The sequence below is a fragment of the Achroia grisella genome, unplaced genomic scaffold (genome assembly GCF_030625045.1).
Source record: "Achroia grisella isolate CSIRO2021 unplaced genomic scaffold, CSIRO_AGI_Agris_v1 utg640, whole genome shotgun sequence".
Taxonomy (NCBI): domain Eukaryota; kingdom Metazoa; phylum Arthropoda; class Insecta; order Lepidoptera; family Pyralidae; genus Achroia; species Achroia grisella.
This window is the reverse complement of record NW_026712977.1, coordinates 5,496,585-5,515,339: the sequence shown is the minus strand read 5'-3', so window position 1 is coordinate 5,515,339 and position 18,755 is coordinate 5,496,585. Positions and strand designations below refer to the sequence as shown.

Below are 18,755 nucleotides of genomic sequence, written 5' to 3'. Positions count from 1 at the left end.
AAGATTGTGTGGCGTTTTACTTGCAGCATGCTGCTTCTTTAGCTCTGCTCGCTGTTCTGTGTATTAATTATGTAACTATAACATTACATTCGTATAATTCAGGTCAGTCTTTAGACTACATTAAAAATAAAGAAAATAATTTGAGGTCAATACTACAGAACTTACATCAATCACCGTAGTTATCTGTCAGACAAGATCATAACGGTTACTCGAATTATCGACGTGTGAAGTCGTCACTTGGAATGATGGCTCGAATTGGATGAAATTGGTTGCAAATTCATAATGCACGCTGCCTGAAATAGCGGCGATGTTATTCATTAAATAAATAAATAAGTTTGAGTAAACCCTAATCCCAAACTAAACAGCTCAGTGGCAACAGGGCATTAACCTGCCCTGGTGATAGTTGTTCAGACAAGGGATTTTCAATATTTTAAGTATGTTAGACATTTCACTACTTGACCGCTATGTTATTCTTTTTAAATGATTGTATCTGAATAAAAACTAATAATAATATAAAAAATGCACCCAAAATGTGTATATTGAGTTTGCTAGTTCGTCCCAAGTGTAGCTGTTGTTAAAAAAAATTACAGCATAAACGGCCCAATATGAATAAATAGTGTAGCTTATATGAATAATTGTTTTTTTTATTTGTCTATATGAATTGGACCACTGAAACATTTCAACAGCCAAACAATATAAGCAGATACAAAATAATTAAAGAACCTGCAACTATCTGAATACAAAGTGTAGTGTTAAACAGCTAGACCACAAATAGACATCGCTTTTTGAAAGTATTGTAATTTACGGGGAAAATATATGTAATGATAACAAGTGGAGTCACGTATAGAAATCAATTTTTGATCTGATTGAACTAGAAAATGTTATCGCTATGTCATAGAAATCCCGTTTTCAAACCAGATAAAAACTCGATGACTTGTTTATTGCATTACTTCTGATGTGTACACACATAGAACACACACATTTACACGTTATTTTAATCTTTGTTCCATTATTTTCATAAAGATTCACAACTGTCGCATAGAGACAGGCGTCTGGCTGTTGCAATTTAAAATTGAGTTAAATTTAAAGAAACTTGAATTAGAATTTCTTAACCTAACTCATAGTTATTATAATATATCTATAGACTTTAGTTATTGTATATGTACGTTCACTCTGGATTTAGAGTAATATAATTATATTTTGTTGCAGAAACCGAAACACCGAAAAACCGAATAAGAGCTGACAATATGTGTTTGGTGGTGTAATACCTATTAAGTTATGATATTCGGCATAAAATAATTTTTAATTTAGCCAACCATTTCTTTTAAAATGGATACATATGTCGGATATAAAATCTAATACGCACTAAGTATAAGTTAAAACAAAATCAAGTAGTTTTCGAATCTATGTAGGTAATTTGTTTTTTTGAAATAATATAATATTAGAGAGCTACCCTGTGCAATCAGGTAACTACAGAATCTTCTAAATATAGACCTTTCATTTCAGTATTAAACGTGGCAGCGGGAAAAGCTCCAATGCAAGTGTCCACGGACGAGGGTGGGGTTCCTCAGAGGGCGCTGGACGGCAGCACGGCTTCCTCGTTCAACGCAGACACGTGCACTCTCACCAAGCCGGAAAGAGTTCCGTGGTGGTACGTCAACCTGCTCGAACCCTACATGGTGCAACTTGTGAGGCTTGACTTCGGGAAACCTTGTTGTGGTAAGTATTAATACTATTTTTGAACACTGCCAAAATTTATTTAATACATCCTATCATTATCAATCAATCTAAAAAATAGTTTATATAATATCAAAGTAAGAAAACGTGAGCTGACTCTAAAAAATAGTGCTAGTTGTAAGTTTGTATGCATTAATTCCAACTTAAAAATGAAAAATTACAACTATATTATTTAAAAAAGCAACACGCAAGTTTCTCTCTCGTTCTTCTTGGGATGATATGGCTTTCCGAATGAGCGGTATTTAAAAAAAGTGATGACTATTTAAAACTGCTTCAATTAAAGTTTATTTGAATAAAAATTTTCTTTTCTATTTATTTAACTGGAATGGCAAGTAAAACAACTCACCCTAAATAAGTAAATGATTACTGTAGGCTAGATACATGAACAGCACCGCGAACATCGCATCGTTATATGATACCCGTGACACCCATCATGCGTTAACATTCCCTAGAACCAAGGAGCCATGCCTTCGTAGCTTGTAAAATGATGATAAAACAAGAATAAAGTTTAGTTATTTTACAATTTATTTGCTCAGCATAAAGATGACATTGAATAGTAATTTCAACTTTGAAAGTCCACCTTTCTTTTGTCTAATATACGTACATGCATTTTTTATCATAACTCATTGTATGTATGTAAAATAGAGACAACAAACATTTTTAGACATGTACTTATTATACATAAAAAAATGCGAATATTTGTATGGAGATGCAAAATATTCATTTATTAAAATTTGCATCCACCTCTACCCTATTGGCACAGTGGTGACACATTTTAGAAAATAAACGATGATTTCTACGGTTTCACTGGTGTATTACTCACTGCGGAAGAAAGGAAGGACTATTTATGTATTTTTGTACTAAAATACCGCTAAATGTACCATTCAGATCGAAACATCATCTCATACATACAGAAATTACATCCAAAATAGACGAAACCGTGATACATAGAGCAGCCATATATGTATCACGGTTCAGCATTCCTTGGAGTTTGATTCTCGTCTCAGACCAGTTTATATTATTTTCAGATATAATATGATAAAACATTTTGAATTCTATAAATTTATATACTATGTGTAGATGCTGATGAATACTCTACCTACTCTACATATAGTATAAAAATTTATAGAATTCAAAATGTTTTATCATATTATATCTGAAAATAATATAAACTGGTCTGAGACGAGGATCAAACTCCAAGGAATGCTCTCAGACTATAGTCATAAGTTCTTTCGCTAGTTTAGATTGCTGTGACTGTCATTAGAATAGTTATAATTTCTTTCAAAATTTAATCAGAGGCCTAAAATCTGGGGCATTGTTTGACCAGTATATTCGAATACCGGTCGGTTATATAGCGAGGCAATACCAGCAGTACTAACGTCTATTTAGTATATCACCAGTATATCCGAGTCCCAGTGTTTATAATTTTGTGATTTTTATGTAATTATTAATATAATATACGAGTATATACTTACCTTATATAATTTCAACTGGTGAAATTTTTTTTCTCATAACAAGTCCGGTCCCTTACTATGTAATATTAGTACCTCAACTAATATTACATATGCGAAGTGAGTTTGCATGTTATGCTTTCACACTTTAACCAATCAGCGGGAAATTTCTTATCCTCGTCAATCAAGGTCACGCGGGCTAAGTCACGTGCACAAACTAGTGTTTTGTAAATGAGACTGTGGTGCGGTAGAGATTACAACCTACATGCAGTAGTTAATAAGCTTAAGGCATCTACATGCAGGTCAAGCGGGACAACCTTTGACCTCCAATGAAACTCTCCAGGCAAAATAGAAATTTAGAAATCTGGTACTAAGAAGCTATCTTACTGGATTTTGCTTATTATCCTTTGATATATGATAATTAATGAAAAATGTAGTGCCAATCCAATACTACAATATGAAATAAAGCTTGTACTAGGAATAATAAATGCTTGTGTTGGCACTGAAAATGAATTTAACTATTTGAAATTATCCAAAATATGCATAATAATTACTCAGGCTAATTCAAACAATTATACAAACATTAATTAGCATCGTGTGAGAATCGAACCCGCGATGAATGGATCATCGTGATAGTCATTTACGTATTAGACTCTACTGTCAATGATATATTTGAATCTAACGACGTATTAGTATATAATCCTCATCATTATCAGCTCTCTGCGGTCCACTGCTGGACATAGGCTTCTTCGTTAGTATATAATATGTTACAAATATTTGGACCAATATAGGTAGTACATGCTCCAGTGGGTAATTAGATCGTTGGACCGGCTCATCAAGATCAATATTATCGCCCAGTGCACTGTAACGAGTTGATGGGTGCGAGGTAAATTGGATTACATTATGTGCTCAGTTGTTGAGTTTTTAATTATGTGTCAAATTAACACACATAATTATAAGAATTATGTTTTGATCTACATGAAAAATGTGTAAATATAGTGTTAATGGAATACACAAGTTAGAGAATTTTTCAGGAGTTACATACACAATTTCCTTAAGTAATGTAAGGAACTCACTCTCAAAACTTTACATAGCACATTATTCATAAAGTAATCAGAGGTAGACGATGTACAAAGTGACCTCTAGCTCAATTGTTTCTGCAGCCAAGCAAGTTGCATCGTAAGAGGTGTTCTGTTAAAGGGTTATATTACAGTATACGGAGGCATAACGTTTAGTAATCGTGAATGAGAACACAAGGGGTATCACATGGTGACGTGATACGTGACACTATTCTTTTATGATTAGTCAGCATCTTTGTCTTTCCAGTTACACATAAAATAATTACCTGATTAACACACTCTAACTATTTTGATATTTCTTAAAAATATTATCTTTAATTTGAGAAAACTGAAAATACACTGTAATAATTAAATTAGATCCATTTATTGTTATTGTTGTTTGTAAGAGCTTTGTTTTTATTAATAATGCAATTTATTTTCCTAGTAAGTACTTATTTAATCAGTAAGAAAACAATTCTCAAAATATCTAAGTATAGTTGCGTGCGCCAAAGTCGCCGAAAATATCTGGTTGCAAACATTTCCGCTTGCCCAAAAATATTTGTAATGACACGTTCACACGATTACTTAAGAAAATAAAAACCGCTGTTTAAATATAAAACGAGTAATTCCAAAATAATAGCAGCCTAATGCACACAAGTCAAACAGACCGTGGACTATTGAGAATGAGAACGTTGGCATTATGAAAAGAAAGTGACTGCTATAATGTAGATACTCATGGTGACAATATTACAGATTGTCACAAAGATGACGCCCCGCTGTTTAGACTCACAACTTTGTTGTAGGTATAGCTTTATCTTAATTAACCAATCAAATCGTCACACAGCGTTTCCATACTTACTAGTATTCTTTGGAAAAAGTACCAATGTAGGTATATGGTATACTAGGTAATACGATAAAGTCTATGACGTTCATATGGAGCTATTAATACAATGCTGGAAAAACTTCAGGATTTTACTCCAGATTCACTGTTCTTACTGATATGATGTGGTGTTTCGCTCACTTGGCTCTTACCAAATCCAGTATAGTAATACATATAGATTCAATAAGTAATATTAGGTACTCTGAGTTACCATATGCATTACAGTGCTCCTATAATATTCATAGTGAGGTTCAGGGCGACAATTGCCACTTCCCAACTGGTAGACCGTCAACTCTAAACGGTCCAGTGAAGCGCTGTGACTTTCTATCTTAATGTAATCATTTTAAACCATAATAATTAGTTATTCTTATAATTTATTAAATAGTGGGACGGCGACTTAAGCGTAGAGAACTATCTAAAAAAATTGTAATTAGTAATAGTTCTTATGGCAAAAGTAAAATAATACCTATGCTGTTTAAGAATATAAAACCCCAGCGCCATATTATATTAAACATTGACTTTTCATAAGCCACTAGGATAAGATCAATGTATAATATAATATATAGATATGAGACACGTAAGTAGATGGTACCTAGCTACTTATCATCAGATGGGAAATCTACTTGTTGTCAATTACATAAAAAAAGCAAATAGTTTTGTCGTTACACCTGTTCAAGTGAAACGTGCTGCTTACTGTAATAACAGTTTATATATTAAGTACCTATTCGGTCTATTATGTACAGACATGCACCACATATATTTATGTTATGTAAGATTATGTAAGTCATTGTCCATTACAACGTATGTACTCCTACACTGCTATTCAATTCGACATAGATATTTTACGCTTAAAAATAAAAAACAAAACTATTGTCTCTTTATTGAATATAGCAGCGTTAATTTGTGATGATGATAGGACAAATTAATTTTGTGGCAGTACTAAGTATACTCTGATTATAGTTAGAATGTTGATGTCTTCAGAAGCGGCGTGCTATGTGTAAAACGAGTTAAATATAAATATAAGCGCTGCCGGTTGTACACTTCCTAATCATTAAAAATTTTTGCATGATGCGTTAATTAAACCATTTATAAAATTACGTTGAATCTTTAGTAACTTCATCCCTTGGTACATAAATTCTTTATGCATTTATACTTCATTCATCTGAATGTGATAATTGTCTCCAATAAAATATAAAAATAGTATGCTGAAAACACTCATGGGCATTATCTCTCGAAATAAAGACTCTACCGAACCAATTTTTGTCAAAAATGGTAGTTAGATTGGTATTTTTACATCTAGATGTTGACACAATATTCTATGTATTGTAACCTACTGCATCTAATAATAACATACAATTAAAAACATTTTACACTTATTAATATTGTATATTTTTAAAATAGGTAATTAATATGCTAAACAAGCTAATGGTTAACGGTAAAATAAACATATCCACTGATATCTTGTCAATATGTACTGCCGGTGCATAGTCATACTGGAGGACTACGAAGTCTCTATACCCTGTAATTTCACTGCCTTACCTCACCATTCAACCGAAACACATCTCAAGTAATCTTGGCGGAGTGATAGGATGAGACACAGGTGCCCACATGAATGACATTGTACAAAAAACTATGTTGGTTATTTTTGTTCTCTAAAAATGATTGGCCACAAGATAACTGGTGTGATGTTCTTATGTTTATTTATTTAATTATATTTGTTATTTATAGGAGCAAACAAACCCGCTGTGATCACAGTTAGAGTGGGCAATAATCGTCCGGACCTGGGCACCAATCCCATCTGTAATCGGTTCACCGGATTCCTCGAGGAAGGCCAACCTCTCTTCCTACCATGTAATCCTCCTATGCCGGGCGCATTCGTCAGCGTGCACCTAGAAGCCTCCACACCTTCACAGCTATCAATATGCGAAGCTTTTGTTTACACGGATCAAGCGTTACCGATCGAGAGGTGCCCCCAGATCAGAGATCAACCGCCTGGCAGCACGGCGACGTATAATGGAAAATGTTATATATTTTACGACAGACAACCAGCGAACTTCAGGGACGCTCTCGGCTTCTGCAATTCACGAAATGGCACATTGATTGATGAGAGCAATCCAGCGCTTCAAGGATTCATAAGTTGGGAGCTATGGCGACGCCATCGGTGAGTGGAATTTTAATATATATAATTAATTTGTACGTGTCTTTAACTTTTGTTGGACTGATTTGGATGAAATGAAAATTGAATCTAGATATTTGCGGGTATCTGTATATCTTTATTGCAATATATTTTTATTAATAATGTAGTGAAGGGTACGCTGTTAACATTTTTGGAAATGATAACATTTCTATAATTATTTTCTTTAACTTCCATGCGCACTATATATTTTCAACATTGGCGATTGACGATATTGTGTTGAGGACATTTTATAATAGCAACAATCACCAGCTGCTGATTGTTACACTAATCTAATGGTGATCGATCAATTGAAATGCTGATCCCTGATACTGAAAATTGTGTAATGCGCTGGAAGCTTTAAGTAAGAAGGAAGTAAATATAATTATATATTATATATAATTATATTTACTTACTATATATGCTTGTGTAATGTTTACTGATTTAAGCCTATCATAAATATGGCTATGCGAACTTAAATAAAATTATAATTTTGCCTATGTTTTTGTTATTGCGAATATATTAAATGATATGTAGTAATTATAAAGCTTATATCATTAATACTTTAATACTAATTTGTTTATACTCATACATTTGTTGATATTTCGTGTACCACTTTGTATACTGTGTTAAATAGACATTGCATGCGAATATACACTGGTTTTGTGTATTTCTTCTTTATAATCTTCTTCCTGCTTCAACTATATAAAAATTTATTCCAGCAGTTTAAAAATTAATTCTCCTAAAATATTAAATATCACTATGTTGGTTGATATTAAACTGTTGCAATACGTCATGGGCAGTCGAAGATAAATAAAATTAATATAAAAGTTATAACGTCTATTAAATATCGTAGATTGATATAATTGATTTGAGAAAGTATAATTTTTTGACTGAAGATAAAGTTTTGACAAAAGCAATGTTTCTATGATTTAGTGATTGTTGTTATATAATACAAGATATCATATTGTTAATAGATATTTAGGAAAAGTTCGAAATAAATATAGGTAATATATAATAGCCGCATATGAATTAATCAAGATTCATTATCATATATATCATAAACGAAAGAAGTGCTTTTAGATATTACTTATAAGTTGCGTAGTAACATGTATCTTACAAAATATAGTAACAATATTTAAAAATATTGTACCACAGTCCTAAAGTTGTTGAGTTTTATATAGGCAAAAATATTACTTATTAATCTGCATGTCCAGTTCAATAGAGGAATTTAAAGCAAAATTATCATAACAAATGAGTAGTATCTCAAATCGAATTTCATCACGGTCAAAGATGATCAAATATTGCTTTGTAGAATAATGCGCTTCATCAGTATTGACTGACGAATGTCTTTGACAGAAGCGACAGCAGTAGCCAGTATTGGATGGGGGCGAACCGTGACCCCCAGGACCTTTCAAACTGGAAGTGGGTGAACGGCAATGACGTCACATTATCCTTCTGGAACGCACCAGGCGGTAGGGAGGACTGCGCCAGGTTCGACGGCAGCAAGGGGTGGCTGTGGGCTGACACTGACTGCCGGGCAAGACTGAACTTTATCTGCCAGCACCGTAAGTTTATTATACTTGTATGCACTGCGACATATTTTTTGGACCAGCGAATGTTTTGCAAGCGATTGTTTTTAGTTAATTCAGTGTATTTGTGACTCTAAAAGGTATTCATGTTGACCAACAGAGCCTAAAGCATGCGGTAGGCCCGAACAGCCTCCTAACTCGACGATGTCTGCTAAGAGCTTCAACGTGGGTGCTTCTGTTGAGTACGCATGCGATGAAGGACACCTTTTGGTTGGCCCCACAACAAGAACCTGTCTAGATACAGGATTTTATGATGAGTTCCCTCCTGTGTGCAAACGTAAGTACTTTTGTCAATCCGACAATACATCAGTAGCAGTATTATTAATAATAATTTTCGAGGAAAATTTACACAGAGTCATCTAGTGCCAAACTAAGCACAGCTTGTACTATGATTACTAAACAACTGATTGAAATACTTAATACATTTTTTGTTAATACATACATACATCGAATCCGTGGCTATTGGATGACAAGCGATACTAAACCGCTAAACCACCAAGTCCGCAACATGTACCTCATTAAATGTATTTCTTCATACTCATTAATTCCCAACAGAACTCAACACCAACTTTCCCATAAGAAAATGTAAATCTTATATATGTAGTTAAGCATGTAAGTCATAAACTGCACACTAAACATAATATAAATAAAATAAGTGATCGCTAAAATAATATTAATAATTTTTACTAATGTATTAATTGTAATTTAATTTCAAAAATACTTAAAATCGTAATAGCAGTTGATAGTGATAGTAACGATGGTGATTAATAACATAGCAATGACATTCTATTTTCAGGAATCGAATGCGGCTACCCAGCGGATATACCGCACGGAGTGTACGAACTTGTAAATAGTTCGATATCGTATTTATCTCATGTGCAATACTCATGCAAGCCCGGCTATGAGATGGTCGGACGTTCGCGGCTGGTCTGCGATATCGACGAGAGGTGGAATGGTCCACCGCCGAGATGCGACGGTAAGTATTTTACCGTATTTTAATAATAACCTGATATATTATTTATAAATTGTAACCGAGTAATAAAACATAAACCTCGATCTGGAGCCCTAGAATTAATGCTTGTCTTTAAAAGTATCCGACATGGATTTGGTTAAATGGGTACATAACATATGTTGTAACATGGTTATAGACAATAAATGCTCATCTTATCCTATATATGCTGAATGCAGCAGATTTTGTTAGTAAAATAAACACCATAATCACTGTATTTATTTGAGAATTCTTTATCATCATTTGAAACGCTTCATACCTTCAGAAATACATAGGCTATTATCATACTGTGTTAACGTATTTAAAACTCACAAACGTATTCTTTTAACGAAGAAAATTTAAATTCACGAAGATTTAGCACCGAGCGAAACCGGGTGGGGCAACTAGTTGAGATTTAGGGCATTAGATTTTTCGGTCTACTCTAATGCTCCAGCTTTACTGCTTCATTGGACGATAGGCGAGTGTAGATAGCACCACAAACCCGCGGAAGGACTTATGAAGCGGCTAAAGGCCCACTCCTGCCTGACGTATACGACTTCATTCTCAGGATACATCCAGGGTTTCGAACCTCGGCTCAGGTTGATTTCATTAGTATATGCGTTTGCAATAAAAATACAGAGGTGAACTAAATCTTCACGACTATAAATAGTACGTAGTGAATATCATCTGGCAACAGCTGAAGTGATCCTAAGATGGTGCTAGAAAGGTTAAAAGTACCATCAGACACGTGACCTGTACCTATAGAAAACACCGGCTGAACTTTCAACGATCCGCGCGAAACAATCAGAGCTGGAAACGGCACCAGATGTTATCTGTCTAAAACACGGTAATTAGTGTAATTAGATAGCATATCTCATAAGTGCACATGGGAACAACGCGAGATTTTTCACATACAGGCAGCCGGAGCTCTCTAGCGGGCTCGGCATATTATGTGGGTCAAAACGACATTGTCGTTTGGTCGTTGCGTAATCTGATCTAATAACTAAATGTCATGCTTTTCTACAAATGTCTAAAGATTTTGTCGAAACTGTATTAACGTCCTGCATTCTTAACAAAATTATTATTCAAGAAACATGGGTGTGTTTTCATATTATTCATATCAAAATATTATGTCGTAGTGGTACAATGTGAAGAACCGCCTCAAATCTTAAATGGTCTCGTGACGAAGGCAGCGAACAACATCTCTGTTTTCGGCTCTGTCGCGGAATATGCCTGTATTCGTGGATACAAACTGTATGGGGCACGAAGATTAACTTGCCTTGCATCTGGTGTTTGGGACAAACCGCCACCATACTGCCGAAGTGAGTATTTTTATCAGAGTTGATTTTTTTTAGATAATAATAGTATACCATACGTCACAATGTAGTGACTGGTTAATGATTTGCCTGCGCTAATGATTAACACTGGTGGGGTACCAGCGGAAGATGATAAGATATGAGGTCAATATTAACCAGGAATTTATTTAGATAGTTTCTAGGGAAAATTGTGTGGAATTAAATCGGACATGACACATTGCTAGCAAAGGGATCATTAAAAACTGTAAGAAAACGGTAATACTAACAAAATAGGCAAGAAAACCTGATAATAAATAAATTATATCATTAGTTCACATTTCTAACAGAGACAATAGTTAGCTTGCATTATAAACTGTATTCCGTTTTGAAACTTGAGATATGGCAGTAAAATTACAAGATACGGAAGCAATCTAATCATAAAAACTAGTTCTGTCTCTATCTAGCAAGTGCTAATATATGCATGCTTTATTAAACCAATTACCTGTTTCGTTAGAGATTCATGTATTTTTTTTAATCTAACTGGAATTGTAAAAGAGAAGACGACACTCCTGATGGCAAGTGGTAATCATCGCCGACGTCCCTTTAAACTGCCTTATCGAGAGATAAGGCAGTGTAATTACAGGGACGTCGGCGTTCAATCGAAACAAATTTTACAAATAAAGTTAACCTACTGAAATAGATGACGTAGAGGAGTTTGTATGTCGACTTTGGTACAAATATATAAGTGCAATGATTACTAATACCTCATATATTTGTCACGTTCGACAGTTAACGAGACAACCACAACATCGTCTAGCACGACAACGACCGTCAGCCCCCCGGCGACTACTACTACATTACCACCTAGCCCGGTGCCATCCACGCTTCCACCACTACTGCCCACCAGACCGCGACCCTCTCCTCGACCAGTGTCATCGCCGACTCCCTTCTCTCCCTCTGATATTTCACGAAGACCGAGACCGAAGACAACAGAACGGCCAACTACGAAAGTGTATGAGAAGCCGCCGGAAAGGAAGGTGACGGTTGGAGACACACAAGAGTCGCCTACCAGCCACGTACCACATATTATAGTGGCCAGCCACCCAAGGGAAAATCAAGTAAGACGTGATATAATATTAATTTCAATATTACTAGCGCATACTCGTCGTCAAAAAAAAACAAACGTCAAAAAACAACGTGTTGTTTAAGTGGTAGATATACCACTCCATGTTTTTGGTTTTCAAATTAAACCCTCTTGGGGCACATCGGCTGGTTAATTTCAAAGTCTATAACCTATATTCTATTTTTGGTTATAAATAATTACTAGTATGTATAATATATAATTCAAATATGCTGTTATTAAAATATAAAAATTACATCATCAACTGGGTATAGCAGTTGATGATGTAATTTTTAATGTTTCGTAATCAGAGAGTCTGTCAATTTTACTTTTATCTTTAAAGATTACAATAGACACAAACACACTAACAAAAAGAACTCAAAATTATATTCAATTCTGTAAGAGCAAGCCCGTGTTCGTGTAAAGCCTTATTAGGTAACAGAAGATCGCATGTAGAGAAATGCGTGAGTGAAAGTCTATTTGTGAATCGATTAACCTCACTACTTATGGTTGACAATATGACACGTGCACTTAACGGCCCATATTTAAAATGTTATTGTTGTCATTTATTGTTAGGTATGTCATATGTTTAATATTTTCCAGCCCAGAATTGTAGAAGTACCTTTCTTAATGTATATTTGCCCAACTGACGAGAAAGGAGGGTAATGTTTTCCGGGTCTATATACCTACGTTATATGTTTTCATATCCGTGCAGTCTACGTTATGTGCTTAATGTATTTTAATGTATGGCAATATTCATCTAAATGTTACATTCTTTTCTCGAGACCTAGTATTATACCATTGGTAAATTTTCAGATTTTGGGTAGCGGCAATAACATACGAGCGGAACAGACTCCTCGCGTCAACGTTCCCCAACCAGTCGATGGGGAGCGGCACGAAACGATGGGTGCGCGCCTCAATCTAGGCGCTGTAGTCGCGCTGGGCGCGTTCGGTACTATTGTGTTCCTTGTGGCAATAATTACCACAATAGTCATACTCGTTAGGAGGTGAGTTTAACCTACATTTTATAAATTTCAAACAGTTCTGAAATAAAGTAGTAAACAGTTGGTCAGTCAGCGCTGGGGCGATTGCTACGCTATTACGGCTATTTATATGCTTCATGAAAAAATGCCGTGGTCGTCTTTAAAGAATTATATTCTTTACGTAACTGTTGTATTCATTAGTTCTTAGTCTTTATTTGGTATATTCTGTACCTTAAAATATAAATGCTCCTACACTATCACCCTTTCTCAGAAATTCATTAACTCTGTACTAACTGACAACTTATTTAAGCGATATCTATTACCAACCTTTCGTAAGTACTTATATGTGATAGATAAACAATTGCATCTTGCATTATTATTAGCATCGAAGTGACTTACTGCGATTGTGAACATTTATTAGATAAAAGATGAATAAATTACATTATCTTCTTAAAAAGTATATTTCTTGAAAATAACTTTACTGCCATGTTATATTTGGTAAAGGTTAAGGTTAGAGTCAATTTCTGAAATGGATGCGCCTAATATACAGGCCTAGTCTCGTAATAGTAAAGAGTATAAAGCCTATTTTAGTATATAAGAAACTGAACTACTTTTCCATAGAATCAAATTGAATATTTTAAATAATTCACAAAACCTTCGCATCAGCTGTGCATTCATATGAATTTATAGTCATTAGAAATAAACATCGAAAATATATTTCCATCTTCCCACTTCGTTTCTTGGTTAAAGTGGTTCAATTTCATGAGGATAATACCCGGCTATAGGTCTGATATAGGTACCATTTACATCTAACACTATATAAAACTCATTCAAACATACTCAATTACTAATTGATTACCAACACAAGAAAATGACTTTAAACATGAATTAGCAACAGAATGAATATCATTAATTAGTAAGAACGGTATGAGGATGCACACGAGAATGAATTCTAATGGAATTAACCTGGACAACGTCAGTGGGGGCCAAAAGCGGCCGCGTGCGGCGGTGCGCGAGCTCCCTTCCCGCTGGTACACCTTGCTGGCCCTCCCATTCCCTGACCAGCAAGTCGGGAGGAGAGAGTTTGTCCGCGCCCATCGGCATACACATCGCGCGGGACATTTCTCCAACCCCTTATAGCGTGCGTTTATATTTTAAGGTACACGGTGGCGTGGTGGCTGATAGGCGCTCCAATTTCCAACTCGTAATCTTCTTTTTGTTATTTTTCTATGTACACGAATATACCTTTTATATATCTCGAAATGTAAAGAAATTATATAAGAATAGTTTTAGTTATAAAAATTATAAAGAAATCATATTCAGCTTCTGTTAAAATTAGAGCTGGACCTTTTTGTATCTCTAGTATAATTTTCATTGTTATTCTTTTTTTAAATATCAACCTGGAATAAAATTGTAAAGTGACCAGCATTAACTTTTAACATTAGAACATCATATAACAATATTAAGAACTTTTGATATTAGTCAATTTCTGATGACAATAATGACTGCTATAACTACTAACACGAAGCAGCATCTTTTGCCAACAGATTTTGTTTGATTATATTACTAATGCAATGATGATGATATCAATATCTTGACTAATTTGCATTAATTATCTTTAGAGATATTTAGATATTATTTATGAGTGCCTAACCAAATAAGGTGCTAATAATTAAATTATCGACTGTTAAGATTGAGTAATTTGTAGTTATAAGATACATTCGGTGATTAAGGTACCAATACTATATCAAAGGTTACTAACATAATTAGAGTATCATTCATAAATTATAAGCTTCATATCATATCATAGACAAAATCAAAGCAGCCACCATGTCACAGCGCACACGCACCTGACAAGGCTAAGCACACCGCCACGCCATAAACAATAATTAAAAGTTTTGTAAACTCTATTCAGTTGTAATCAGATTATATAAGGTACTACTAAATTATTCCCTACTATGTAGCATAGTATTAGTTATGTTATATTAAGATAATTATGGAATTAACTGTTTAGAGAGTATCAAATTATTTCATAGACAATTTTTTCACACAACATAAATATATTCAATTTTGTGACAACAAGTCCGTGTTCGTGTAAAGCCTCATTAAGTAACAGGAGATCGCATGTAGACCGATTTTGTTATTTATTTAGGTAGTAAAATAGATTATCCATCTTATATAGTATCTACTACACCATACCATCGAAGCGGCAACGATTGTTTATATATCATCAGTATAGGTATAAACATTTATTATGCCGCTTTTTTTATATAAAATAATTAATGACAATGAAGACAAGAAATTCCATCATTATATGTATTTATCTAATACTGTGCACTGTAGAAGGAAATCCAATTAATTTAGTAGCACCCTGTACCTATATCACAAATCACAATTTTCACACAATATTTTGGCCTCCACAAATATCAGCTTATACGTACTTCACTTAGTTTAGCACTCGCTGTACATAATAAAACCTATAGTACACCAATTGCGTACTAGACAAAGCATGACATTATAGCACAATATGTACGATATTGAACTTAGGTATTAATATAGTATCTACGATGCATAAATTTCATTTTAAGAAATGGTTACTATCGTCAGCTCATGTCACACTTGTAGTTCACTAATTAAAAATCTGATCTTTTCAAATTAACTCACTCGAACAACAGTCAATGAGTAGTTATTTGTAAGACAGTTTTGTAAAATTGACTTTTTCTGATACTATTAATTTTTTCTTGTAATATTCTTTTAAAAAACATTTACGGGAACTAATAAACAAGGAATTATAATTCTACGTCTACAAATGTGAACTGTGCTAACAATATAATTAAATTCTTTAAAAATGTAAAGAGAAAACATTATTATAATTTTACAGTAAAACACACACAACTAATAAAGTGTAGTTACTGTATTTGCTGTTAACTTATATTTCTGTTTTATTCATCAATTTATGATTATATATAATATAACAGAATATAAAAAGATAAAACATGCAATAAAATACAGACATAATAATTTATATAAACCGTCAGCAGGAAGCACCACGACGGGAAGAGATACCGTCACCACGTGTCGCCAGACTGCAACACAGTTGCGTCCCTGGACTCTTCCTCGTCTGAGTCTAGGAGCGGCCTGAACAAGTACTACAGACAGGCGTGGGAGGAACTCCACGAGGCCGCCGGCGCCAAACACGGCCATAGAAGAGACAGAGAGGCGCCCAAAGATGGGTCCGAACTGGTGGTGTCAGACGTGTACCCTGCCAACCACGCACGGGACAAGCGGCGTCATCATCATCACCATCACCACCGTGAACCTCGGCACCCGGACTGGCAAGCGCCCCATCGTCCCCACCATAATCATAAACCTAGGTATTAAAGACTCGTTAAGCAACTTCATCTAAGTAATTCACAGGGTTCAATATGGACATTAAACTCAAACATTTATTAGATACTTGTGAAATTTTAATGTGTAGTCTATTATGATATGATAATTATTATAATTAATTAAATTTGTTTATTATTTTAGTAATTATGTGAGAATATTGAGGCTAGAATTTATCAACTGAACCAAATATCTGTGCAGGTTGTCAATAGATGTTGTTGATTGTATATTATACTTATTGATACCACATATTTTAGTTGAAATTATCTCATTACAATAAAAAATATATCCATCAACCAGTTATAACAACATACATAAGCATATAAAATGGCCATAGCTCTGTATAGGTAATAGGTTGCAATTCAAAACACTAATATTACTTTATCTGAGAGTGGAAAGTGAAAGCTGTCTATATTTTTACGTAGGTTTTGTCTAATTCGTGTGTTAAAATGTGTGGTCTCAGTATAAGTATATTATGATCATTGGCAATTACTTGTATTACTTGTATTTCAATGTAGGAAATTAAAAAGAATAATATATTTTTACATTATAAGCTTCAGTATTTCAACTTTAGGTACTTAAAAATTATTAAAATACTTTCGCTTAAACTATGATTACCTTGATCTTTTCTTAAATAATTATTACACCTACCTATCTATCTTTTTTTATTATATACTTATGTTTAGATATATCCTATTCTTTGTTATATTAATTAGTTTATAAGAAATTAAGAGTATTGTATATAAATTATTACCTAAGTAGGGCTGTAAGATTAGATTGAAGTTAATCATTGTTCACGCTTTAATTTTCCTGTCTAAAATAATTCTCATAGATTTCTTTTATATAAAAAATAACTATTAAATCAAGTATTGCAACGAAAACTAGATATGTAAAAATAGCACATAGTAGGAACAGTCTAGAAAAAGATACGTAAGCAACGTATCTCGTTAGTTAAGGATCGAATGGAAATTTTATAAAAAGATAATATCGATTTAATAATAATAATAATACAAGACTTTATTCAGATAGTATATTTTTTTACATTATAAAATATGTATACGTACGTACACATGCGCACACATACATATATATAACTTACTAGCTGTGCCCCGACATCATCCGTGTGAAATAGTGACCTTGACCAAATAATGAAAAAATAATTAATAATTTACCCAAAAACTCCATAGAAAGAGTTTCATAATTCTACCTTCAAAAATGACGAATTTCCATACAAACTTACAACCTTTATTTTATTTTAGCCCATTAAGAGTAACATTTTATACAAATATTGTTTAATCTACCTACATAGATGATATGTCTCTGTGCCACTAATAGATAACTTACTACTAACTTCTTCCCATAGAATTGTGGAAAATTTTAAGATTTTTATTTGTGATTTCATCATATAATTTATAAATAGTTACTAAAACACCAAATTATTGGGAACCATTCGATCCTTGTCTCCCATAGAGTTGTATTACTTACTAAAACATTAGATTCAAAGTATATGCTAATATCTATAATATGGTACAAAGTAATTATATAATTCTATAGCCCACGAAGCGAGAATAACGCAGTACAATTGTAAACATCGGCTAGGTACCTAACTTGACAAAAAATATGTAAAAATATATGATGTGCCATTAGACAGGCAGACATAAAAGGCAAGAAATTTACGGCTATTATTAATTTATTATTGTACTTTAGTTCCGTGTCGTCGGTGGAAACATTTAATTTGTTTGTTTATATAGTTTATTAGTATTTAATAACTCCAAATTCTCTCATATTTTGTTCCAGAATCAATAAACTAAACTAAATTTTCACCTAGAGAATGTAATTGGATGTACTTCATACAGGCCATTCGGTATAATGTGTAGTAAGAAAACCAGTGACATAATATAATGTTGAGACTTATGTAATATGTAACTTCTTATTTAGGATATATTTGGGTCCCAAATGAAGAAAACTGATTGATAATATTTATTGTATATGCATGTGCAATTATTATGAATTATGAATAAATAATAAACATTATTGAAAATTATTAACGGTTTGGAATTTGTCTGGTTTTCCTAGATGTATGCTCTCACT

General features: G+C 33.7%; 1 protein-coding gene across 2 annotated transcripts in view; it reads left to right on the top strand.

The window, feature by feature from the left end:
• Positions 1-17,659, top strand: part of LOC131849228 (uncharacterized) — a 45,389-nt gene extending 27,730 nt beyond the window's left edge. Inside the window, exons 3-11 of one of the 2 annotated variants that reach the window (XM_059199255.1) lie at positions 1,507-1,719; positions 6,855-7,287; positions 8,659-8,867; positions 8,992-9,168; positions 9,688-9,867; positions 11,019-11,201; positions 11,964-12,292; positions 13,111-13,301; positions 16,319-17,659. In XM_059199255.1, the coding sequence (XP_059055238.1) occupies positions 1,507-1,719; positions 6,855-7,287; positions 8,659-8,867; positions 8,992-9,168; positions 9,688-9,867; positions 11,019-11,201; positions 11,964-12,292; positions 13,111-13,301; positions 16,319-16,658 (2,255 nt within the window). In that variant the 3' untranslated portion in view covers positions 16,659-17,659. Of the gene's footprint in view, positions 1-1,506; positions 1,720-6,854; positions 7,288-8,658; positions 8,868-8,991; positions 9,169-9,687; positions 9,868-11,018; positions 11,202-11,963; positions 12,293-13,110; positions 13,302-16,315 lie in introns of both variants that reach the window. The other variant, XM_059199254.1, reaches the window with a different exon arrangement.
• Positions 17,660-18,755: the final 1,096 nt, after the last annotated feature.